Below are 26,128 nucleotides of genomic sequence, written 5' to 3' on the forward strand. Positions count from 1 at the left end.
TTCCACCACAATATAATGTCATAATAGATCTGACTCAACCACTGCATGTTAGTAATGCTAATTAAATAAGGTTTAAATAGATCTTTATTCCTATAGCCATCATTGATATAGAGTGCTTGTTCAATAACAAGGGGTCTCTCCAGATCTTTAGTAAATAGAATGTTCAGGTCAGGATACCAATTTCATCCAATCGGGAGAGATACTTAACCCATTAAGACCTGAGGCGATTCTTTAAAAAAATCTAAATCCTAACAGTTTTTTGGAAAAAAAACTAAAAAACATTTTTTTTTCAAGATTTTTCAAAAAATAGCAGATCTACAAGCTCATAGCTCATATGAGCTTGTATATCTGCTATTTTTGAAAAGCCAAAGAAATCTAAGTGACACAGATGCGTTCCAGGTCTTAATACAGGATACAGGATAAACTAGTGAAAATGTAAAGAAATGAGCAGACAAAATATGGAAACACAAATTGATACATTATATTTTAATATTATTTTACTTTTTAGTTTACTAAAGAGCTGGAGAGACAGCGATAGGCTACCACTGACTGAACACACGCTCTATAGCAATGGTCAGAATATAGAGGTTTAACTTTTTAACAGTAACCTTTCATACTATCTGTCTCTCCTACACTATCTGCCTCTCAGCTGTATACTGTCTGTCTTCTCAAAGTGGGGTCTGGGGACCCCCAGGAGTCCCTGGGGGGCTACCAGGGGGTCCCCAGCAAAATTAGTTTAGCGTCACAATCATTTTAACCCCTTTATCCATACGTCACACTTTGGCTATTCAAAAATAGCAGATCTACAAGCTCATAGTACTATTTAGGAAAAATCGTGAAGATGTTGCTTGTAGATCTCCTATTTTTGAATATATATTTTTTAAAGCGAACGTTTGTAACTCAAATCTTTGCTTCTGGGGGGTCCCTGGAACAAATATTTTGAGATGGGGGTCCGCGGCCAAATGCATATCATTTTGGGTGGTCCTTGACATGGAAAAGTTTGACACTGTCTCCCTCTCAGCTGTCCTACCGTCTGTCTCTCCTACGCTGTCTCCCTCTTTTCTTTCCTACCGTCTGTCTCAACAAAGAAAGAAAATATTTAAGGTAGTGAAAGAAAAAACTGGAAAATGTTTGAAAGAAACAACTGGAAAAAACTGAAAGAAACAGAATGAAAAGAACGTTTGAAAGAAAACAACGGCCCCCAAACAATTGACGTGAAGGGCAGATTTAGATGAATCACTGGTCTGGACAAAACAATAAAAACAACAACAGCTGTGTATTTATTTATTTATTTCTCTAAATACGTTTATTTGGTACAAAGTCACATTTTGGTAGCAGGGGGGGGGGGGCAACAACAGAGGCGTTTAAGGCACTTATTGGTTTTTGTATCCGTGTGTGTGTGTGTGTGTACCATGACAAATGAAACACCCACAAAAAGAAACAACCCTTCCTTTTTTTCTGGATACAACCGGTTTAAAACAGGAGGGGAGGTAAAAAGCCCATCGTAAGGACGGTGTGGCGCGCCAAAAAACACCTGACCCTACAAGCTCACACAACTAGCTGTGAACTTGTAGGTCTGATATTTTTTGCCACACGACACCTGTTCGTACGACAAGAGTCTACATTAGGCACGAGTCATTGCACCATTATGCATGTTTCAACATGCAAGATTTTCCCTTTTTTTCTCTCTCTCTCTCTCTCTCTCTCTCTCTCGATAGAGCCTGATTTATACTTCGCGGTACGACGGTGTCATGCGGCCATCTACGATGCTGCGCGCGTCGTACTATTTGCGCCGTACGGCGGAGTATAAATGAAGCGTAACACTGAACCGTTGAGTGTTATCTATAAAGCTTCTCCGAAGCACTCGCCTCACATCTTGGACAACAACCGTGTTTCTAGTTTAAAACGACAGGCGTTTTGTGTTACTTAACACACTGGTTCTCAAAGTGTGGCCCCTAGGGGTCCTTGGAGGGGGTTTCAGGGGGTCCCCAGCTAAATGTGTTAATATAGCATCACAATAGTTTTGACTTTTATACTTTGGCTATTCAAAAATAGCAGATATACAAGCTTATAGTGCGGCACCGAGTGCCACACTATGAGCTTGCAGATCTGCTATTTTTGAAAAACATTTGCAACTGTGATCGCCCCCAAACTAAAAACATAGAAAAATGACATTATTTTTTTCCTTTTTTTGGCAAGGTCAGACATAAGACTCACTAGCCTTCGCTGGATTCAACAACGACGTAAATAAATGAATTCCACGAAGGCCGGGAAACGGTTTGTCTGACTGTAATACGGAGCATTAATAAAAACGACTCAAGAAAATCACATTGAACTGTATGTCCTCGTATAAGGCACATTACTAACAATAATACCTCCAGCATAACAGCTTAGTTTTGATTTAAAAAATGACACAAAAAAAGAAAATAAATTCATAAAAAGGATTTCCCCGATTTTCTTTCCTCAATCTCCCACGCAGAATCACTTGGAGCCAGTTAAATCAATATAGTCGATAAGGGACAACCTTTCAGGTCACATTTTGGATGACTGGCCTTTAACCATTTTAAACCCTATATTACTTCGTTGCCCGGGGTCCCCCAGGGCTTTGTACTTGGTCCGGTCTTTGTTTTCCCTCTACACCTAATCTCTCTCGCCCGATATATTTTCGGCGAATATTTGACCCCAGAATAGGGCCACTAGGGTTCATGTGGTTAATGTATTATAATAATAATAATAATATATAGGACTTTGGATGACTGGTTTAATGCATAATAATAATAATAATAATAATATATTGTCACGGTCAGGCAGAAACCTTGTATCTCCATATTTCAACTTTTTAGCTTTTGTAAATTAATGCCCTACTTCATCCTATAAGAGTATCACACAAAAGTAGTGAAAATAGTCGATCTACAAGCTCACAAGTGAGCTTGTAGATCGGCTATTTTCACTATTTTCCTTTTCTTTTTTTACAGTAAAAAAGGAACGGTTAGACATATACGAGGTTTCCACGTGACATGTGACGACATAGGACTTTGTATGATGGGTCTCATTCTCATATATTATAATAAATAGGATACTACAGTTGTATTCACACCAGACGCGACGCAATTTCGTTTGAGTGACGCGGTTCAACGCTAAGTCAATGCAAAGGCGGCAACATCGAGCGATATTTCACGTTCGCTCGAACGTTCCTGAAGTTAAAAAGAGTGTTCAACTCCAGCGATTTTCCACCTAAGCGAACAGAGCTACTGTCACTGTGTGTGTGTGTGTGTGTGTGTGTGTGTGTGTGTGTGTGTGTGTGTGTGTGTGTGTGTGTGTGTGTGTGTGTGTGTGTGTGTGTTTGAGTGTGTGTGTTTATGGGGAGTCAAATATCACTTCAAGCGAAAATGTCGCGTCCGGCGTGAATGCGACAGATCAACACATTTCCCGCTCTTTTTCTTTTTTTTTTGCATCTGGTGTGAATTGCACCTTTGCTCATGAAAACGTAGCCTCTCATTGGCTCTCACTGTGTGTTAACTCGACTCTACACTCTCAAGACTACTAAGTAAACGGAGGAATGTTTCGAGTGGAATGTGTGGAAGACATGGTTTGGTTGGTTCGCTGCTGGTGGTGTCAAAGATGGCCGACACGTTGGGTCGCTGCATGCGGTGCCAAGATGGCCGCCGGTGTGGTGTGTGAGATCAGACTGAAGTTCCTTCCTTGGGCTGCTCAGTCTGTTCCTGGAAGAGACGAAGCACAAACACTCTAATCAGGTTTTTAAAAATAACAATAAATAACAAAAAACATGTATCAGTCCGCTGAGCTGTTCAGCTAATTTTTAACCCATTTAACCATTATCTCATTATATCAGTATCTCATTATAACCCTATTATTACAAAACATACATTAACCACTTCAGCCCTATATACATTTCGGCCATTTGAAAATAGCCGATCTACAAGCTCACAAAGCGTCGTGATCCGACGCATTGTGAGCTTGTATTTTTAAAATATTGTTATACATTTGAAAACTTGAAATGGGACATTCTGCATAATGAGCACTTTTACTTTAGATACTTTAAGTACATTTCGATGCCAATACTTCTGTACTTTTACTCAAGTACATTTTGAATTCTGGACTTTTACTTGTAACAGAGTATTTCTATATTGCAGTATTGATACTTTGACTTAAGTAAAAGAATGTAGTACTTTTTCCACCACTGGTAATACTTCATGTCAGTCTGCTTAAATAGACCACGTAGATTGAACCATTAGTGTGTGATTGGAGGGTGTATGAGTGTGGTGACTTCCATAGACATCCCACCTCTCCCAGAGCTTCCAGGAGTCTCCTTGAATATGGGATCAAGTAAGTCATGGACATTCGCCATGTGATCAGAAATGTCCCACTGTTATGACCCTGGGGTCTCCATGCATGTCATAATGTGTATAGGTACTGTATGTATAACCCACACACCCCCACAGAGGCGGAACAATCGCTTTGTTGATTTTAATTTACAGACAGATTTCATTATAGGTACATTATGATCTCCTCACATCAGAGCAATGGGATTTTATGATTCAAAATGATATCGATTATAGGGGTGCAAATCAAACTAATTGATTTAATTGATTTCAAAAAGAACATTTTTAAATACAATAATCAATTTTGGGGAGAAATGTGATTCTCCCCCCCTTTTATTTCTCATTTTCCGCTCATTATACACATACGGTAAAAAAAAAAAAAGATTCGGTCAGTTATATATATTTTTTATATATATTTTTTTTTTGTTTCGATTCATTGATTGACCAAAAAAAAGCGGTAATTGATTATTCGATTGATCATACAACAGTTATCGACAGAATAATCACTAAGAACATAATTGAATTCATCCTTTGTGATCGGCTCCTGATTTGGGCATTTAACATTAGACAATCCACCATTTACACCAGTGGTTCTCAAAGTGGGGTCCGGGGACCCCCAGGGGTCTTTGGGGGGATTCCAGGGGGTCCCCAGTCAAAGTAGTTAACTTAGCACTTTATCCATTTATTATGTTGGCTATTCAAAAATAGCAGATTGTAGGCTACACCTGCTACTTTTGAAAAATTTCAAAAATGTTTGTAAAATGTTGGGAAGTCTGCCACATAGTGAGACTTTAATATGATTCTGATTCCAGCATTGAAGCCAGTTCCACCCTCGACGGTTGTGTTCATATACTCACACTGGAATTACTTCTTGGCTTTATGTCTCTGACTTGTTAATTTTATCTTAAAAAACAAACATTTAAAGGTAGTGTAAGTGATAGTATTTTTTATTAAAACAAGTTTTTTTTTGTGTGTTAAATAGTTAAAAGCTCTATTCTGTGATACTAATCATTAATAGTGTGGTTAAGAGTGTTTGTTCAGTAACAGGGGTCATCCTGTCTCTCCAGATCTTTAGTTCACAGAAAATACTATTTCAGATCGTTTCCCATTTATCAGCTTCAATTTGATAGTGTTCCAGGTACAATTTTGTCAGCTCATTTCTTTGTGTCATCCCTACCAGTTTCACTTGTTTATCCCGTATCCTAATCCCAGTGGTGGAAAGTAACTAAGTACATTTACTTAAGTACTGTACTTAAGTAAAAGTTTGAGGTATTTGTGCTTTACTTGAGTATTTACAATTTCCAATACCTTTACTTCTACTCCACTACATCTCAGAGGCAAATATTATACGCATTGCGACGCGTTGTGAGCTTGTAGATCTGCTATTTTCGAACATCCTAGTACTTTTAATTTTGGTACTTCAAGTATATTTTGATGCCAATACTTTTGTACTTTAACTCAAGTAACATTTTGAACAAAGGCCTTTTACTTGTAACAGAGTATTTCTACATTGTGGTATTGCTACTTTTACTCAAGTAAAATATCAGAGTACTTTTTCCACCACTGCCTAATCCTAATAATATGAGCCGTCTCTCCTGATTGGATGAAATGTAGTGGCTGCTAACTGGCTGTAGCCTACAGTAGGTATATCTCTGTGTACCTGGGTGAGGATCTGCTCCTGGAGGGCCTTCACGGCGTCCTTCTCTCTGCTCAGCTGCTCCTGTGTGCCCTGAAGGAGCTGCTGCAGCTTGGTGGCGGCGTGGCCCAGGTCTTTGGTCAGCCTCTTCTCCTTGTCCAGCTTCTCCTGCACGCGTTCAGAGCAGAGACAATGTGAGAACTCTACCAGGAGTATCTGTACTTTGACTCAAGTACTGTGGGTGCAGTACTTTGTACACATTGCAGTGTTGTTGTTGACGTTAGGACATTAGAGATAGTGTAGTTGACATTAGAGATAGTTATGAACCTTGAGTTGTGCAGACGAACATTCTTCCGTCTTGATCTGGTCCAGCTGGGTCTGCAGCTCAGAGACACACTGCTGGGCCTGGGCGGGGCACACACACACCACAACATGACATCATTACTGACTGTGAGTGATGTCTGAGAGCACTGTAGAGTATGGTTGTGTTTCTGTTCAACCTCTGCTGGTCACTACCGTCACTGCATACAATTTCCGTAGTCCTCGATTACCCAGAATTCCATTCGTTTTCACCGGAAGCCGGAAGCGTTTCAAAAAGCGATCTTTTAATTGTTTTATACTATCTACGGATCGTTTCTCTTAGCCAGTGGAGCATTAGTTACCATGAGCTGTGCTTTCTTTTTCTGTTCTTTTTCGATCTTCCAATCCTACATTCTCTTAAAATCAGCGTGAGGTTCCTTTTTGTTATTAGCGCGGTAGTTCCTGGCCAAACAGGAAACCGTTGCGTTAGTTCCTGGCCAAACAGGAAACCAGTGCATTTCCGCCTCCGTTTTCCGGCCAGATGACGTCATTTCCCCGGGAAAGTCCCCCCCGACAGCGTTCAATACAAAATATATAAATAAAAGGCTTCCGGGGGTGAAATTCATGGAGTGGGTGTTGTGAAACTTTTGCCACTCACAAAAGATATACAATTTAACTTTAGTTTTGTTGAAAACGTTACCTAGTATGCCTTTAAGTCTGAGCCTGACCAAACCAGCTTTAAAGAGTTAATTATAACTATGCCTTCCTTTAGAAACAAATTACAAATGGTCTCTGTCGGGTGGAAACTATTTACTTTTCAAGATTCAAATTCTAAAAGTTTCGAGCTTGTGGATCTGCTACTTTTGATGCTTGTGTGTGACACTATAGTATGATCAAGTAGGGCGTTAATTTAAAAATCAATTTAAAAAATCAATAAATATATTGATGGGGGAAAATAATTAAGTCTTATCCCGAACCTGTTCAAAGTCACTGGTCATCTTCTCTCTGGTCTCCTGCTCAGACTGGAGGTGGTCGGCTGTCTGCTCCAACCTAGACTGCATCTGTAAACAAACACACAGCACAACCGTTTCACCTGCTGTAGTTTTTAAACCTCAACTGGAAAACAAAATCAGCCCGCTGGTTTGCCATGCTGCTTCAAGCCTATTTGACCCCAAAGCCAACACGTGATTTTAGTGCGCTGTTCAATACAACACATACACAAATAAACATTTGCATGGGAAACGTAAAAGCCAGAATCACACTGAGACACAGAGAGAGTGGGTTGTAGTTGATTTTAGTTCAATGCTTCATTGTGATTGGTTAGTGAGGTGATCGTTAATGTTGGTGATTTAAAAAAAAGCCAGTGGCTTTCAGAATGATCAGACTGCTTGACTGATAGGTAGGCCTGTCACAATTACTACATAACCGCAGTTATTCCAGATAATCGCAATTATTTTTGCAGAATTGTCAAAATCGCCACGATGAAAAACATTCATACATTTTCAAACGTTTAAAACAATTAGTGGAAATAGCAGATCTACAAGCTCACAACACGTCGCGATGCGACGTGTTGTGAGCTTGTAGATCTGCTATTTCCACTATTTTTACAAAAATGTTAACGTATAAAATTATTAAATATGTCAGTCAATGCTTTGTATATTTAAGTTATTTGTCCCTGTGCAACAGAAATGTCATTTGTATTGACATGTTCCAATGTTCAAAGCCAAAAACACAATCAAATCGTTAATCGCAATTATTTGCGTGACAATTAATCGCTAAGTAAAATGCCATGATGCCCTACTGAAAGGTCACAGGTCATATTTATACTTTGTATTTCAAAAGTGTTTCAGTTTGAAAAACAGTCAGTTTGAAGGGATTTTATTTTTTTTGTTTGTTTGCGTGTCTGATCATTCTGAATGGGTTCTTGTTGTGTACCATGTGGATGACAGGTCGGGTGGAGTTTCTCTTTCTTAATATCTGACACCTCTCTGACGCCATGCCAGGAGGGGTGCAACAATTTATTATATTATATAAAAAATGCCAATCTACAAGCTCACAGCACAGATATGTGACGCATTGTGAGCTCAGTGTGATCTCCTCACATCTTTCTTTACAATGGGATTTAGGTTCAAAATCTGTGACGTTTCCCTTTACTTCCATAATATAATTCATTCCATTATCGATTTGAGCCGCACCAGCAACCTGGCAGTGTTAATGCCTTGCTCTGCCCATTGAGCTCCATGGGGAATGGAAACAAAGACCGTGGGAATAAGACTCTTAAACTTCAACTGATTTCCTGTGAACGTTTGGTCTTGAGTCTGTTAATTCTAAAGGACAATTGACCATGAGCAGAGAATATGACAGGTTATCTCACTCCACAGTCACTGAAGTAAATATTGGACCCATTCTTCACAAGCCACATAATCCAAACATTCTGACCATAAAGTGATATTTTTCAAACAGAGAAATCAGGAGATAACTGGGGGCTGACACCAAATAATGCTGCTGTCACTCTGCTTAACGGAACACCAGCTTCCACTTGCCCTATTGCGAGGCCCGTATCCTGAAGGGACAAACGCTTTCCATGGGGGCAGTGTTGCTGCTTGGAGCATACACAAACTCAACAAAGTTGCAGAACCCATGCTCAGGTGCCAGTCAGTCACACACCTCTGACTGGCACACACCCTGCCAGCAGGTGTGTGCTAGCAGGTCGCTCAAAACGAGAGTGATTACCAACACAAGCATATTGGGGTATTTTGGATTTTTTTTTGGGGGGGGCGCTACCCACACGTTTAAAGGAGAATTCCGGACATTTTAAGTGTTATCTTTGATGTCTCGTTACTCACCTACCGACGTACGTGGCGTTCTTTTTTTCCAGAGATTCCCCTGTCGTCATTTTTTAAACCCCCTCCGTTGTCATAAAGTTCCTGAGAGGCTACCGTTAATGGCGAACGATTTAACACTGGTTGCTTGTTTCTTTCCAGAACCTGGCAACTTGGTGTTGCCAGGTTGAGAAACAAGCAACCAGTGTTAAATCGTTCGCCATTAACGGTAGCCTCTCAGGAACTTTCAGCGCATGTTTGACTATCATGAGACTCTACAATGAGTAGTAGTAGAAAAAAAAATAACTTTGCATCGGTTATAATAGACGAATTTCCCTAAGCCACGCGCTCCCATTATGACAACGGAGGGGGTTTAAAAAATTACGACAGGGGAATCTCTGGAAAAAAAGAACGCCACTTTTTACGTCGGTAGGTGAGTAACTAGACATCAAAGATAACACTTAAAATGTCCGGAATTCTCCTTTAACTGTGTTACTCATTCCACGAATGAGTGTCTATACAATTGGCCCATGTTTGGGGGAAGGAACAAAGGCAAAAATAAAACAATAATAATCTTTTCATAGGAACCGTCACCCCCTGGCATTACTGTTATTTGCCCAGGGAGCAGAAACTCCACCCATCCTGACCACCCTGGGGGTTTAACTAAACAAGCGCACCCAACAGCAGCGCCATGCAGGGTGGGCTCGGCACCCTGACCTGTGGGGGGGCGGGGTCTTGCTCCGTGGCTGCTGCTGCCTTCAGCTGCTGTCTGACCTGGAAGAAGGAACTCTGTGTTCACTGGCGCTCTGCTGCCCCCCGGTGGCGGACAGTAGCCAAGTACATTTACTTGGCTACTTGAGTATTGTATTCTTGAGTACATTTATTTGAGTATCGGGTACTTTACTTCAACAACAAATGTTTTAGTCTTGACTCCTCTACAGTACATTTCTAGGAAGAGAATAGACCCCCAGGACCCAAACTTACAAATATACATACATATGCATTAGCCACATGAACCCTATTTAACAGTTGAACAGTGAAAATAGCAAATCTACAAGCTCACAATGCATCGTATAGTGACACATTGTGAGCTTGTAAATACGCTTTTTTTAAATTATTATTATTGTGGTAATTTTATATTTTTTATACAGCAATGCATAGACATAAAAAAAAGTGCTCTTTGTAAATTGTACTTTTGAATATTAGTATTTTTACTCCAGTACTTCAACTCAAGTGCAAATTTGACTGAGCAACTTTCACTTGTACTTGAGTAATATTTGACCAGGAGTATCTATCCTTTGACTCAAGTACTGAGTACTTTGTCCACCATTGCAGCGTTTATGAAAATATATGAGTGACGAAACAGAAACATGTATGTGCAGTACCTCTGCTTTGTCACAAGATAGCGCACTTCCCTAACACTCCGTATTGCCTGGTTAGTATTGTATGTCAAGAGATGAAATGTATATGCACTCAAAATGATGATGAAAAACAGCATAGGCCTACTTCACTGTTTCTCAACGTCAGGTTCCGGGCCCGCCAGGGGGTCCAAATGGACGCTTAGGGGTCTGTAACTCAGAGAGTGTACAAATGGAACCAAATGGACCCGTGAGGGTCCATTTGGTTCCATTTGTACACTCTCTGAGTTAAGTAAACACTGAGGATTTTACAGTGTATATTAGGGGCCCCAGAGATAAGAACATTGAAGGACTGGGGGGTCCTTGAAATGAAAAAGGTTTGATTAGCATGTAGCATGTGATTTGAGACCCTGTAATGTCCTTGTAGCAGTGCATTGTGGGTAGAGGAAACGTACCATAGTGAGCTCCTCTGACTGTTTCAGGGCTTCTGTCTGTGTGGCCTCCAGTTCCCTCTGACTGTCTGATAACTGAGCCTTCAGCTACACACACAACAACACACAGAATATTAGCTTTTATCCATCAATAATGATGTATTACTGCACACACATTCAACACCAATCAATCGATAATGCATTATTCATGCTGCATACACACAGCTATGGAGTCCATTAGTCTGAAATACAAACAGCAGACCCACTTACAAAACCTCTTAACTGCAATAACATTCAGCTTGACATGTACACATTTAATGTAATCCAGTAAATATGTGTGAATGACTGAAGAGAACAAAGTGAGTGTGTGTGTGTGTGTGTGTGTGTGTGTGTGTGTGTGTGTGTGTGTGTGTGTGTGTGTGTGTGTGTGTGTGTGTGTGTGTGTGTGTGTGTGTGTGTGTGTGTGTGTGTGTGTTTGTGTGTACCTGAGCGATCTCCTCTGTGTACGTCTGGGTAAAGTTGACAGACTCCAACTGTTTCTCCAGCTGAGCTTCTAACAGCATCACCTGCTCCTTCAGCTGGATGGAGCAGAACAGATTCTTCATTACTCTCTAGTCACACTCCACCTCATGTTAGTGTTGAGGTGGAGAATACATTACTCTGTCTCTCTAGTCTAAAGGTTCTTACACACTGGGAGCATGTGTTTTGTGTGATTAATTTGCATTCATTTAAACTGCTGTTTTGCGTCATGAGTACATCCACACTATGTGAATATTATGTCGCGATGAGGCGACATACATTTGTGAAACAAGCTCGATTTTTCAGTGCGAATAAAAGCATCAACCGTAACCCATTAAGACATGAGGCCGACTGTACAATGTCTTCTAAATCCTAACAGTTTTCTGATAAACCTAATGTTCAGTGGTGCTCAAACTTGTTCATGTCAAGGACCCCCAAAATTATATGTATTTTGCCGCGGACCCCCATCTCAAAATATGTAGTTCCAGGGACCCCCCAGAAGCAAAGATTTTAGTTAAAAATGTTCCCTTTAAAATAATATATATATTCAAAGTTTGCACACATTTTCAATTTGTTTCAAAAATAGCCAAAAATGTAAAATAATGCTTTTTAGCTCAAATCTAAAAAATGACACAGATGTGTTCCCGGTCTTAATGGGTTAACGCACACTAAGCAGACAGACAGACAGACAGACAGACAGACAGACAGACAGACAGACAGACAGACAGACAGACAGACAGACAGACAGACAGACAGACAGACAGACAGACAGACAGACAGACAGACAGACAGACAGACAGACAGACAGACAGACAGACAGACAGACAGACAGACAGACAGACTAACCTGTTCCATGCCTTCTCCTGAGGTGGTGGTCTCTACCGTTTCCTCCAGAACCTTCACCCGGGCCAGAGCCTGGACACAACGACACACAGAACTATCACCATCAGCTTTAGTGTGGAGAACTCCTCATCTCATCCACTACACACCCAAGACCTTACTTAGTTTGACTGGAGTCCCCCAGGGCTATGTACAAGATCCACTCCAGAATAGGGACGCTAAGGTTCATTCAACTGGTTAACAACTCTAAAATGTAATCAGGGACCAGGCCATGGGGTACCTTAAAAGTAATGAATACAATCTTAAAATCTATCCTAAACCAGACAGACAGTGTATGCAAGTAAAACTATCAGTTATAACAGGGGTGGGCAACTTTGATGATGGAGAGGGCCACTATATTTACACACTCACTCCAGAGGGCCACATCGCATATACTGTCTCTCCGTATTTTTACTTTTTTCGCCATACTATGTCACACAAAAGCAGCAAAAATAGCCGATCTACAAGCTCAAAACGCGTCGCCTATTTTTGAATTGGAATCCAGAATTTGTTTTTGCTATTTTTTAATTGGTATCCTGAACAGTAATTTTTTTCAAATGCATTTAGTTCATAACTTTATGAACTTAAATACAAATACATTGGACATAAAAAAAACTATAGAACTGTAATACTAGTCATTAAGCTACTATATAGACTGAAGTAATTAAAGCGGGTTCATGTTTGCATGATTGGAATTGTAACAGCTGAAATCAATAATATATCAGTAATCCGATATTAACCTGCGGGCCGCATTAACTCATTCACTGCCACTGACGTAAAAAAAAGTTTTTTTTTCCAATTACCAAATCTGCCACTGACGTAAAAAACGTAATTTTGTAAAAACCCATTTTATAAAGATCTCACCGACCTTCATCTCTCGTAGTGAATATATCATTGTAACACACCCGGATACGGAAGTATTGACGTCAATCCAATATTTCCGTTTCCGCCTGCTTCCTGTTTAAGTCTCCCTCTGAAACGCAACGGCTTTGTTTTTCTCCGCCGTGGTGCGTCAGAGCGCTGTTTAGAAACTGCTACTACTGGAAAATGGAATATGTCGCGGATTGAAAATGTGTTCTCTGGGCCACTCACACACCTACCCTGTGTGTCCACAAACAGTTGGACACGCGATCATAAGCGATGTACGTTTTCTGTGGCGAGCTGAAAAAGTAAGTGAGCCGCCCGTTCACGTGACGATACATGGTGTGTTTACACGGGGCTGCAGGAGAAGGACTCCGAGTCGATCGGAATGTTTGTTGTCTGGGCGGCGTGCACGTATAGCCTGTGTGTTTACAAACGATTGGACTTGCGATCATAATGAATAGGTATAATTTTTTTGTGACCTGTTGAAAGTTATACAAAAAATACAAAATTGCTGGCAGTGGGCAAACACAGCCAGAAATAAGTCTGGCAGTGAATGAGTTAAGTGAAGGTGGAGGCCACATGTGGCCCCCGGGCCACCAGTTGCCCATGTATGAGTTATAATCTTCTTCTAGCATCAGAGTTGTACTTAGTGATTGTTCTCACCGTCTCCCGCTGTTCCTCTGCCTCTGACAGCTTGCTGTTCCACACCTGGTCCTCTTCCTCCACGCTCTGCTGAAGAGCCTTCAACATGCCCTCCTGCACGCACACGCACGCACACGCGCACACACACACACACACACACACACACACACACACACACACACACACACACACACACACACACACACACACACACACACACACACGCGCGCGCACACACACACACACACACACACACACACACACACACACACACACACACACACACACACACACACACACACACACACACACACACACGCGCACACACACACACACACACACACACACACACACACACACACACACACACACACGCAACACACAAAGAATATTAGACATTTTGAAAATGTTTGAAAAAACTGGTGAAATTTTGCAGAAGGAGTACTTTTACTTTTAGTACTTTAAGTATATTTTGAAGCCAATTATTTGGTGTTTTTACTTAAATATATATTTTTAATGCAAGAATTTGACCTGTAATCGAGTATTTCTACATTGTGGGATTGATACTTTCATATAAATATCAGAGTACTTCTCCCAGCACTGGTGTAGAGTATGTGATAATATTAAAGGTGTATTCCGCACCGTTTCAGCCAGAACAGTCCTGTACTGTTCACACTCTGTCTGCATGCTCTTCTGGGCCTCCTCTGTTTCCTGGAGCTTCAACAACACATCCTGGAACAGATGACAAGGTTTCTAGTTTAACCTGGTGCAACAATAACACCCGGATGAAAGAAAAACACTTTTATTTTCTGCTCCTTCCTTCAGTTTTCCTTCTTCACCTCTTTCAACCTGTCCACTCTATTTAAGGCATGTCAATATTATTCTAATGTTCTAAAATAGTTCAAATAGTAGAGCTATAATCTCGCGACGAGTTGTCAGCTTGTAGATCAGCTTTTTCCCCAGTTTTTCAAAATAGCGATCTGGCGTGAAGATTTTTCATTTTGTCTTAGCCCGATGTACAAGCTCACAACGCATCGTTTTCTCTTAGTGGATGTCAAAAACAGCAAACATTTAATTGGGACTATGTAATGGTTGACTGATTTGTGCGTGTGTGTTCTTACCTCTGAGCTGTTAGTGTGTTCTAGGTCTGTTGTATTGTTTTGTACTTTCACTTCCAGAGCTTTCATTGTGAACGCCTCCAGCCAGGACTCCTGCACACAACAACCAATAAGAATAATATCTATAACTGCAATAATAACACACTAATAAACATATCTTATTCACCATGTCTTATTCTAGCACTGACACAGTCATAAACATACATACTGAGGCTGCTAAACATATCATACATGTCTAAACAGGTTTATCATACCTGCTGTTCTACCTGTACCTTAACGTCATTTCTACTGACACAGGAACCTCCACTTACATCTGACAAACAGCTGAGACCCCCCCACCCACAAACGCACCCATAATTCATATTATGTAAACCACTATAAGCCCTATATAGTAGATACTACATGTAGTATCTCATATGATCAGTAGTGAAAATAGTAGATCCAAAAGCTCACACCGCATCATGGTGTGACACAGTGAGCGCTGCAATTTGTTAGAATTTTTTATGTCTTACAATATAATGACAGACAAGCCCCCCCCCCCCCACATAGGGAGTGAGATAAACAAGCACATACCTGATCAGTTTCCATGGGAACTTCAGGGAAGAGTGTCTGGAGTGATTTCTGGAACTCTGTGACCTTATCCTCAGCTGCAGACTGCGCACACACACACACACGCACGCACGCACGCACGCACGCACACACACACACACACACACACACACACACACACACACACACACACACACACACACACACACACACACACACACACACACACACACACACACACACACACACACACACGGTTTACATGCTGAAGGTGTAAAGGTATATCGTTGCTGTCCGGCAGGAACCAGCTAACTCCATATTTCCGCTTTTGCATTTTTTTTCCCACAAATCAGTGCTATTGAACACCCTTTACGTCTGTGTGTTAAAAAATACTGAACTAATGAAAGGTATTAAAAAGCGCTTCTGACAAAACCAGCTGACTCCACCAAAGGGGGGTGGAGTTAGCTGGTTTAGCTGACTCCAGGCTCCACCCCCTTTTGACCTCCAACCTCTATTGTGAGCTTGGAGGTCCATTCAGCTGTTCTTATCAATGATGAACAAAACCTCCTAACTCTACTTTTTGTTTAGTTTTTTGTTCATTTCCTGAAAAATGAACATTTTTGGAGTTAGCTGGTTGCTGCTGCCGCCGGACAGCAGAGATATGTATTGAGTCTATGGTGTTTCTACTGACCAGGTCTGCTTTCACCTGGACCAGTCTCTCCTCGTTCAGCCTCTCAGCAGCAGACAGAGCCTCCATGGCCGACCAGTTCTTCTCTCTCAGCTCCTGAGGACAACAGCGAGTCACAATGAACACTTTACTCATTAAGACGACCGGGGAAAGCATCTGTCATTTTAGATTTCAACCACTTTAACCGTGATCTTATACTTTGGGCTATTCAAAAATAGCAGATCTACAAGCTCATAGCGCGGCACCGAGTGCCGCGCTATGAGCTTGTAGATCTGCTATTTTTTGAAAAATCATGAACATTATTTTGTGCAAATCTGTGAATATATCTATTTTTTTAAGCGAGAATTTTTAACTCAAATCTTTGCTTCTTGTGATTCTACAAATGTCTTCTAAATCCTAAGAGTTTTTTTGAAAAAACGTATGTGTTGCTATAATATCAGTGGTTCTCAAACCTTTTCATGTCAAGGACCCCCAAAAGGATATGTATTTGACCGCGGACCCCCATCTCAAAATATGTTGTTCCAGGGACCCCCCAGAAGCAAAGATTTGAGTTTATTTTAAAGCTTCGCTTTAAAATATATATTCATTGATTTGCACACACTTTCACGATTTTTCAAAAATAGCAGATCTACGAGCTTGTATATCTGCTATTCTTTCGTCTTAATGGGCTAAAGGTAGGGTAGAATCTTTTAAGTGGTATTTTTGTTTGCTTGTTTCTTTTTTTGTTGTTAAAAGTTAAAGCTCTGTATTGTGATAGTAATCATTGTCTCATTCTCTCCAGCTGATTAACAGAAAATACATTTTCAAGCAGGTTGCCGATTTCATCCAATCAGGAGAGAGAACCCATTTATCAGCTTAAATTGTATAGTTACAATTTTATCTGCTCATTCATTTGTTTCATCACTCTCCAATGTCACTTTGTTTATCCTGTATCCTTTACCAGTTCTCGCTCGTGATTGGACGAAATCGGTAGCCCGACCTTAACATGTATTTTCTGTTTATTAAAGAGCTGGAGAGACAGGGAGACTCCTGTTACTGAACAAACACTCTATAGCCATGGTTACTATCAGAATATAGAGCTATTGAACACTTATTTAACTCACAAAGCAGCAGACTGAAAGCAGGGACTCACATTGCTCTTGTTCTTCATGCTTTCCATCTCTTCCTTCACGCTCTGCAGCTCGTCTTCCAGAGATAACAGCTGGGAGTCTTTCTCCAAACTACAACACAGCATCATCCATTAGTTTACACAACACATCACTATACATACTGACTGTTTCATCATAACACATCACTGGATATCATCGCTGTCAGGCAGAAACCTCTTATCTCCATATTCTGGAGATAACTGTTTGTGTGATTGACTGTATGCATGTGTTAATAATGATCTTAAAGCCGCATTTGTACTTAGTTGCACACTGAAGAATAGAATAGAATAGAATAGAATAGAATAGAATAGAATAGAATAGAATAGAATAGAATAGAATAGAATAGAATAGAATAGAATAGTCCCCACTCCTTTGGGGTGTTATTTTGTCACATTATATGTATATGCACATAGGTGAAATCCGTCCTCTGCTATTTACCCATCCTACAACAACTCACGCACCGCACCCAGCTAAGCACGTTTGTCAGAATTTATCAGAATGTATTTCATTTATAGAAAGGATATGACCCTTGAGATTATAGCATTTCATTTTCGAGGGGCTCCTATAGACACAAATACAACACGAAAATGTGCACATGTACATACACACACAATCACATACAGATATCTTGCTCACCCTCTCCCACCCACAGCCCCAGCCCTGTTGTACAACTAAAATGGACAACAATACAATGACCATAATGTGATAATGTCACATACCTTTCAAATGGCTGATCACTTTCAGTCTCACTTCCTGACTCCTGGAATAAGAGATCAAAAGAACACACATCATTAAAAATGACAGCAACACTGACCATGTTTATCACAGACATAATGTGTCTATGACGACGGAACATGGACGCTAGTGTTCAAGTGGTCAAAGTAGCCTCGTATGAAGGACTTACAGCGTTCTTGCTCTTGTTCTGTTCCACCTCCTCCTTCAGCTGTCTCACTTCTTCCTCCAGCGCGGACACCCGTCTGTCTCCCTCTGTCTCCTCTGTCTCCTGCACAGACACCAACACATTTACACTTTATACTGTCTGTCTCTGTCCTCTCTGTCTCCTGCACAGACACCAACACATTTACACTTTATACTGTCTGTCTCTGTCCTCTCTGTCTCCTGCACAGACACCAACACATTTACACTTTATACTGTCTGTCTCTGTCCCCTCTGTCTCCTGCACAGACACCAACATATTTACACTCTTATCCAGAGCCACTTACAAGTGTGAGATCGGAGTAAGCAGTCTAACTCCAGTCAACTCTAGTCAATAAACATGAAAATAGGTCAATAATAGGGGTGTGGGAAAAAATCGATTCGTATTCTAATGTTCAGAGATTCAGAATCGATTCTCATTTTCCAAAAATCTATGTAATTAAAAAAGAAAAACGTAAAAAGCTACGTAATTGTACTCTGCTTTCATGCCAGCGGACTGGAGTAGATCCTGAAATCCTATGTTTTGAACCGAGAATAGTTTTGAATCGAGAATCGTTTTGAAATCGAGAATCGTTTTGAAATCGAGAATCAAAGTGTGAACTTACCACCGGTGTTTCCCCTGCGGTGTCCAGCTGTGTCTTCAGAGCCTCTAGCTGCTCTGTGAGTGAGGAGATGAGCAGCTCCTTCTCCTGCAGACTGGACCCAACACAAAGCACAACGTTCTGTCAGGGTTTAACACAGACTGGACCCACACAACAACCACAACGTTCTGTCAGGGTTTAACACGTCAACATACACCTGCTACACTGTCCTATCTGCTCTCCTGTCTTTAAAGGGATAGTTCACCCAAAAAATGACTTATTTTACTATCAATTACACAGCCCGTGAAGCATTGACATTTTTTTTGTCGCATTCCTAAGCCAATAATAAGATGCTAATGAATCCGGTAGGAGACTCAAATTAGTCTCTTTGTGTCTCCTACCGGAAATACACCCGGTCATCAAATTATTGGCTCAGGAATGCGACAAAAACAAAAAAATCTCCATGAATTCAATGCTTCATGGGTTGTGTAATTGATAGTAAATAAGTATTTTTTTTGGGTGAACTACTCCTTTAAGGGTGTAACAGTTAATTGAGTTAATAGATGTAATCGATTATACACTTCTTTTTTGTCTTTTCTAAACTTTCTTTATTTAGAAAAAGGACAAGTGTGTACATACTGCCACACAGTATCAACATATTCTTTACAGAGTGCTCATTAACAGGACACCGGTATAAGATGTATCTTAGATTGAAACCCATATTGCATTATTACCCTGCTGAAAAAAACTTCAAAAAACAGCTTATGATGGTTGCTGGTATTAGCTGGTTTTAGCTGGTTTTAGCTGGTATTCGCTGGTTTTAGCTGGTCTAAGCTGTTATTTTCAGCAGGGTATGCACACACATATGCCTCCTTTGGATCGGCAAAAAACTGCAAAAAAACACCCAAAACAACGATATATGGTCTGAGACCAGACCAGGGATGTACAATAAACAATACTGCACCCTACTGTGGTGTAGACATTCCAACCCTTTAGATCCTAATACTAAAAGACTATAATTATGTAGTATAAATGGCTTTCCACTGACCCTAAAGCTGTGTATCAAGTATTGAAGGAAAGACAATCACATGGTGGAAAAAAATCCATAGTAAACTACTCTACAAACATTAAATCTATTAATATTCTATCTCCCTAAAGCAAAAACCTTGTTTGACTTATGCAACCCAGTTTGACCATAATTGACTAAATCTTTCCATTTGTAGGTAAAGTGAAAAGTATTTATTTTTCTCCATTATGTAAATGACATTAACTATATCTGCCCAATCCTCTATTTTAAGAGGGCCAGTAAGCAACCCGTTTTTAAAAGAAAGAAAGAAAGAAAATATCAAACTGAAAAGGTGTTTCCATATTGAATACAACTTCCAGTGTCTTGTGTATTTCTCAGTGGTGGACAGTAACTAAATACATTTACTTGAGTATTATACTTTGTCCACCACTGTGTATTTCTGTCTATAAATGTCTCATTACCGAGCGGTCCCAGAGTATATGCCAGTGGTTAGCATTCTGACTACCACACAGTCTCCAGCATTTTGCGTCTTCTCCCGCAAAATGTGTGTTCTGGTTTGGAGTGATAAAAAACCTAATTAGACATTTCCAATCCAAACTCTCTCCGTGAGTGTGAGTTGGCACATTTCCACTGTGAATCAACACAAGTGTGCCAGTCCTTTGAAATCTCAAAAATTACCTTCGTTTTCCCACTTATTTTTCACATATTCAATTTAACCTGTCTGGAAATCTATTAGCTATCCTTTGTCAATTATTGAATACAATGTTATTCCTTTGGTTATCCAATTTTTTAGTCTAGAGTCAAATTGGTTGGGCCTAAAATCAGGGTCATAGGCACACCATCTATTTATCCTGTAATCCATATTCTTCTCTAACGGAGTTCCAGACCTTAAGTTGAAAATGTATCCAAGATTTTGCACATTATTTATGAATTTGGGCAAATTGTTATATTGCCTTAATTGGGGGATCCTTAATCAATGACACTTCAATATCTTTCCATCTGGCATGGTACTCTTTTGGTTACACACGTTAATAAATGGTCTGATTTGAGCCAAATAGTACAGTCTTTGAGACGTGGTACAGACATCCTTTGTGAGTTGTAAAGTCTTAAAACTGACTCTGGGTTTTTCACCGTGCCAGATGAATCTGGAGAGAACTTTATCCCACTGATTATGAACATTTTGAATAAAATTGATTTTCTTTTCCTTTCTTTAAATGCAGTAGCAAACATTTTGAAAATAGCATATCTCACAAAGCGACGTGACCTTGTGCACTTGCAGATCTGCTATTTTTTTTTCATTAAAAAAGCACTTCTCGATCAAAAAAGCCATCTATAGAATAATTATCGAAAGTTTACCCCCAAATCAAGCGTTTTACTATTGCTACACCGGGTCTCCTACCTGCTCTGTAGAAGTTCCATTTCAGCCATGTTTGGAGTCTGCAACGCAAAAGCATAATCATAAAACAGGTTGGTCAAATGTGATTGGTTGATTGGGCACAATTGGTATCGCAACCTGAAAATGTATTTTCTGTTTATTAAAGAGCTGGTTACTGAACAAACACTCTATAGCGAAGATGATTAATATAATAATAGAGTTTTAACTTTTTAGCAAAAAAAAAACGTTTATTTGTTTTGCCAAAAAATATCACTTACACTACCTTTAATTGTTTGTTTACGATATGTGGGAGCCATGAAGTTATACAGCCACCTTTGTACAGACAGTTGAGGACTACTGTACTTTCTTGTAGAAATTACTCTTGTAATGAAATTGTTCAATTTAATTAGAATTGTTTGTTAAATTGGAATATGTCTAGGATTTCCATGTTGCCATATTTAGTAACCGTTTTGACGATTGAATGGTGTTTTACAGCATCGCTCTTCAATGAAAACACTTTTGAAGGATAAGTTAACACTTATAACACAGAATGGACCAAAAGTCTTTGTCAGTCATTAAAAACATTAACATTAAACTGATCTGAGGTCAGACTTACAGAGATGTCTGTCTGTTGTTGTTGTTCTTCAACTGGAGCCGTTCCCTCTTCTACCTCGTCAACACTGTGGAAACATTTCACACATTTTAACAACAAAATCTCAGTTCCATTTCACTGCCTGCTTAACTCCCCTCCCCATCTTTTCAAATGTGGGTCCACAGCTAAATGCATAAAAAGTTTGTTTGTCAAGTTGGTGGTACACCACATGTCTCCTCTGATACACACAAGTCACCAGTGTCTTGTGTTCTTTTACTTTACTTATTTTCTTCAATACCAACCTTCATACAAATGTTACCTACTGTATATGTTAATCAAATATAATAGCCGTCATGTTGTTAGAGGAAGTGTGTTGTGACGTAGGTTTTTACTTCTAATTTTGGAATCAAACTCAACATGTCCATGAGCAAGGCACTGAATCACAGATGTGTACAGTATGTATACCGACCTGGTGGATTTGGTCAGCTCCAGTTCACATCTCAGCTGTTTCAGCTCCTCTTCTAGTACGTTCATCTGGTCCTCCTTGTCCTTCAGACTGGACACACACACGCACACGCACACACACGCACACACACGCGCGCACACACACACACACACACACACACACACACACACACACACACACACACACACACACACACACACACACACACACACACACACACACACACACACACACACACACACGTACGTCAATATTACTGAAACTCATATGCTTCATGCTCTGCAGTAGTCTGCAAATGAGCGTGGCACCAAGTGCCACGCTATAAAAAAAAACGTGAACATTGCAAATCTATTTTTAAAGCGAACATTTTTAACTCTGTTACAACTTCTTGGGGGAGGGGGGGGGTCCCTGGAACAAAATATTTTGAGATGGGGGGGTCCGCAGCTAAATACATTTTCTTTTAAAACGTTAGGATTTAGAAGACATTTTGTAGAACGTTCCCAGAAGCAAAGATTTTAATTACAAATGTTCGCTTTAAAAAACATATATATATTCAAAGATTTGCACACATTTTCACGTTTTTTTCTTCAAAAATAGCAGAGCTCATAGCTCATAGCTCATAGTTATGAGCTTGTAGATCTGCTATTTTTGAATAGCCCAAAGAAATGTAAAAAATGGCACACAGATGCGTTCCCGGTTTGAATGGGTTAAACCAAAGAAAACAATCCTACCAGTTCTTCAGCTCCTCCACCTCAGACGTCTGGTCCACCTGTTGATGAACATATTCATGTTGACTCATTTCTTAACGATTCTTTCCTGAATCTTCCTCAATTCAGGAGTTTTTTATTTAGTTCCTACAGAACCTTGTACTGCAGTTGTAACCAGTGGTGTAAAGTAACTAAGTACATTTACTCAAGTACTGTACTTGACAGTAACATTTTTAGGTATTTTTACTTGACTATTTCAAAATTTCTGTACTTTTACTTCTAGTCCACTACATCACAGGACAATATTGTACTTTTACTCCACTACAATTATTCGAAAACTTTAGTTACTAGTTACTTTGTAGTTTTTAATTATTATTACAAAACATACATTAACCACTTCAGCCCTGTATAGATTATGGCCATTTGAAAATAGCCGATCTACAAGCTCACAATGCGTCGCGATGCGACGCATTGTGAGCTTGTAGATCTGCTATTTTCAAAAGATCTTATACATTTGAAACCTTGTGAAATGGGACATTCTGCATAATGAGTACTTTCTACTTTTGGTACTTTAAAGAGCTGGTGCCATGTTTTTGCACTTTTTCTGTTTTTCATGTGTCTATGAGGTTGATAGAACTTCATTAAGCCCCCCGGTGGTGTTTTTATGGTGTTTTATGTCTTCTCTGACTATTTGGAGTTTCTTCCTGGAGGCTGAAACCTTGAGGGTCAAATGTGCCAATAGAGAAACAGCGCTTTAGTGACATCACAAAGCCATTCCCTCCCCCTCATTATCATAACACAACAGGTGTGGGCATGAGGAGGAGGAGGGACTAGGACAGGTGGGTGGTGCTAAGGTGGTGGAGGAGGTGCTAAGGTGAGAACCAGGTATACTTAATGAACTGGTGGGTGTGTCTACATAAAAACTAAATTTTAACACTTACTGTACACTTTCTTTTTGTTGAAAAAAAATCCTTACATAATAATAATACCTTATGATCAGGTTTCAGGGTTGAAAAATATCATATCATATCACCATCTTTAAGTAAATATAGGATTCTGGACTACAATAGAGTATTTCTACATTGCCATATTGATGCTTTTACTTAAGTAAAAGATAGTACTTTTTGAGTACTTTTTCCACCACTGGTTGTAACTAGGGTTGTAATAGTTTCTACTGTAGTTGTAACTAGGGTTGTAATAGTTTCTACTGTAGTTTGTACCTGGGGTTCCGATGTGACCTCTGACACGACCTCCGATGTGGCCTCTGGTGCGGCCTCTGGTGCGGCCTCTGGTGCGGCCTCCTGGGTGTGTGTCTCCGCCAGGGCCTGCAGCTGGGCCTCGGTGGACGCCACCGTCTCTGTCAGCTCTGAGGTGGAAATGAAAAGAAAGGTCGTTATCACATATACCCTCATCTGTAGTCATGTTTGAATGACGTGCGTGTAGGGCTGTTATTTACAGAGGTGCCCTGGGCACCCAAAAAAAAAGTTAGAGACCCACTGATCTAGACGTCATGTTGTCCATAAACACCATGGCAAGATGAGGGCTAAACCAAACTGTACTGACCGCTGATGAGGGCAGCGTCCTGCTGGCTCTTAGCCACCTGTTCCTGGGACTGCAAGAGCTGCTGGTTCAGTTCCTCCTGCAGAGGGGACAGAGAGGACACACAGACAGATGGTCAGACGGACGGACGGACGGACGGACACTCCTAACAGTTTAACGTAGACCTGTAAACTTTGTTGTACGGCGAATAGCGTGAATAGCATAACTACAAGCTAACAACGCGTCGCGAGCTTGTAGATCTGGGAAAAAATGTAAATCTTTTTCAAAGACAGCAAGAGGAATGATTTATCGGGTGTGTTTTGGTTCAGAAAACATGGATATTATGTGGGCGTGTCGGGCAGGTTTTTCTTCTGACCTGGATCTGGGCCAACTGCTGCTCTCCGGCGGCCATCTTGGCTTCCAGGGACTTCCTGTACTCCTCGTCGGCCTGGCGTCCGTCCGTCCTGTCCCCCAGCTCCCTGCTCAGACGCACGCAGTCCTGACGCAGCTTAGCCAGCTCTGCATTCTGCCTGGAGACCCGCCACAGGATAGAACGGAGTGCAAAGGGTTAACCAATAAAACCCTATATTATGGTTGACTTGACCCCGGAGTCCCTCAGGGCTTTATACTAGTGTCTTCTCTGTTTTCCCGCTCTACATGACATATTTTTTTTTAGCTGAAAACAGCCGATCTACAAGCTCTCAACGCGTCACGCTGTGACGCGTTGAGAGCTTGTAGATCGGCTATTTTTTTCTGCGAAGGTTTTTAGTTAGTAATGAACTATAAAACATAACCTTTCATAAGTTTATGAAATAATTGATTAATGACCTAATCCCTGTTTTGGGCATGTCTTCAAAAAGCTTAAAAATGTTTACAATATATTTTTTATGTACTTATCATCCAGTTTGAAGGAAGGAGTAAGACAGACAGACAGACAGACAGACAGACAGACAGACAGACAGACAGACAGACAGACAGACAGACAGGCAGACAGACAGGTATATACCTGCTCTCAGCCTGGCTGGAAGCCTGGTTCAGAGCGTCTCTCAGAATGGAGTTCTCCTGCTGCAGTCGGGCCAGCTGTGCGTTGGGTCCGTTTTCCAGCTGTTCCTGGAGACTGGTGATCTGAGGGAGAGGAGTTCACAACACAACCACACCGTCATTATTAACCACTAAACTAACCACTTAACCCTTTAAGACCGGGAACGCGTCTGTGTCATTTTAAGATTTTCTTTGGGCTTTGAAAAAGTAGCAGAATGGCAGATAGATCTGCTATTTTTGAAAAATCTTGAAAATTTGTGCAAATCTTTGAATGTATATTTTTTAAAGCCAGCATGTGTAACTCAAATCTTTGCTTCTGGGGGATCCTACAAATGTCTTCTAAATCCTAACAGTTTTTTTGAAAAAACTTATGTTGCTATGATATCAGTGGTCCTCAAACTTTTTTCATGTCAAGGACCCTTAAAATTATATGTATTTGGCCGCCAACCTCCATCTCAAAATGATTTGTTCCAGGGACCTCTCAGAAGCAAAGATTTGAGTTAAAAATGTTATATAAAATATATATATTCAAAGTTTTGCCCACATTTTCAAGATTTTTCAAAAATA

General features: G+C 40.4%; 1 protein-coding gene across 4 annotated transcripts in view; it reads right to left on the reverse strand.

The window, feature by feature from the left end:
• Nucleotides 1–1,270: 1,270 nt before the first annotated feature.
• The window catches only part of rrbp1b (ribosome binding protein 1b), a 37,062-nt gene continuing 12,204 nt past the window's right edge, over nt 1,271–26,128 (reverse strand). For 2 of the 4 annotated variants that reach the window (XM_080443180.1, XM_080443179.1), the window contains exons 9-33: nt 25,527–25,645; nt 24,897–25,050; nt 24,545–24,620; nt 24,202–24,347; nt 23,006–23,043; nt 22,278–22,364; nt 21,833–21,896; nt 21,241–21,278; nt 18,839–18,929; nt 18,202–18,300; nt 18,017–18,057; nt 17,282–17,369; nt 16,153–16,245; nt 15,486–15,566; nt 14,916–15,005; nt 14,437–14,526; nt 13,816–13,908; nt 12,256–12,324; nt 11,376–11,468; nt 10,915–10,998; nt 9,819–9,875; nt 7,257–7,340; nt 6,307–6,384; nt 6,004–6,147; nt 1,271–3,722 (exon numbers count right to left, since the gene is read on the reverse strand). In XM_080443180.1, the coding sequence (XP_080299306.1) occupies nt 3,684–3,722; nt 6,004–6,147; nt 6,307–6,384; nt 7,257–7,340; nt 9,819–9,875; nt 10,915–10,998; nt 11,376–11,468; nt 12,256–12,324; nt 13,816–13,908; nt 14,437–14,526; nt 14,916–15,005; nt 15,486–15,566; nt 16,153–16,245; nt 17,282–17,369; nt 18,017–18,057; nt 18,202–18,300; nt 18,839–18,929; nt 21,241–21,278; nt 21,833–21,896; nt 22,278–22,364; nt 23,006–23,043; nt 24,202–24,347; nt 24,545–24,620; nt 24,897–25,050; nt 25,527–25,645 (2,136 nt within the window). In that variant the 3' untranslated portion in view covers nt 1,271–3,683. The remainder of the gene's footprint in view (nt 3,723–6,003; nt 6,148–6,306; nt 6,385–7,256; nt 7,341–9,818; nt 9,876–10,914; nt 10,999–11,375; nt 11,469–12,255; nt 12,325–13,815; nt 13,909–14,436; nt 14,527–14,915; nt 15,006–15,485; nt 15,567–16,152; nt 16,246–17,281; nt 17,370–18,016; nt 18,058–18,201; nt 18,301–18,838; nt 18,930–21,240; nt 21,279–21,832; nt 21,897–22,277; nt 22,365–23,005; nt 23,044–24,201; nt 24,348–24,544; nt 24,621–24,896; nt 25,051–25,526; nt 25,646–26,128) is intronic. The other 2 variants (XM_080443181.1, XM_080443182.1) reach the window with 2 other exon arrangements.

Source organism: Gymnoscopelus braueri, assembly GCF_963280865.1.
Source record: "Gymnoscopelus braueri genome assembly, chromosome: 2".
In the NCBI taxonomy this organism is placed as follows: Eukaryota; Metazoa; Chordata; class Actinopteri; order Myctophiformes; family Myctophidae; genus Gymnoscopelus; species Gymnoscopelus braueri.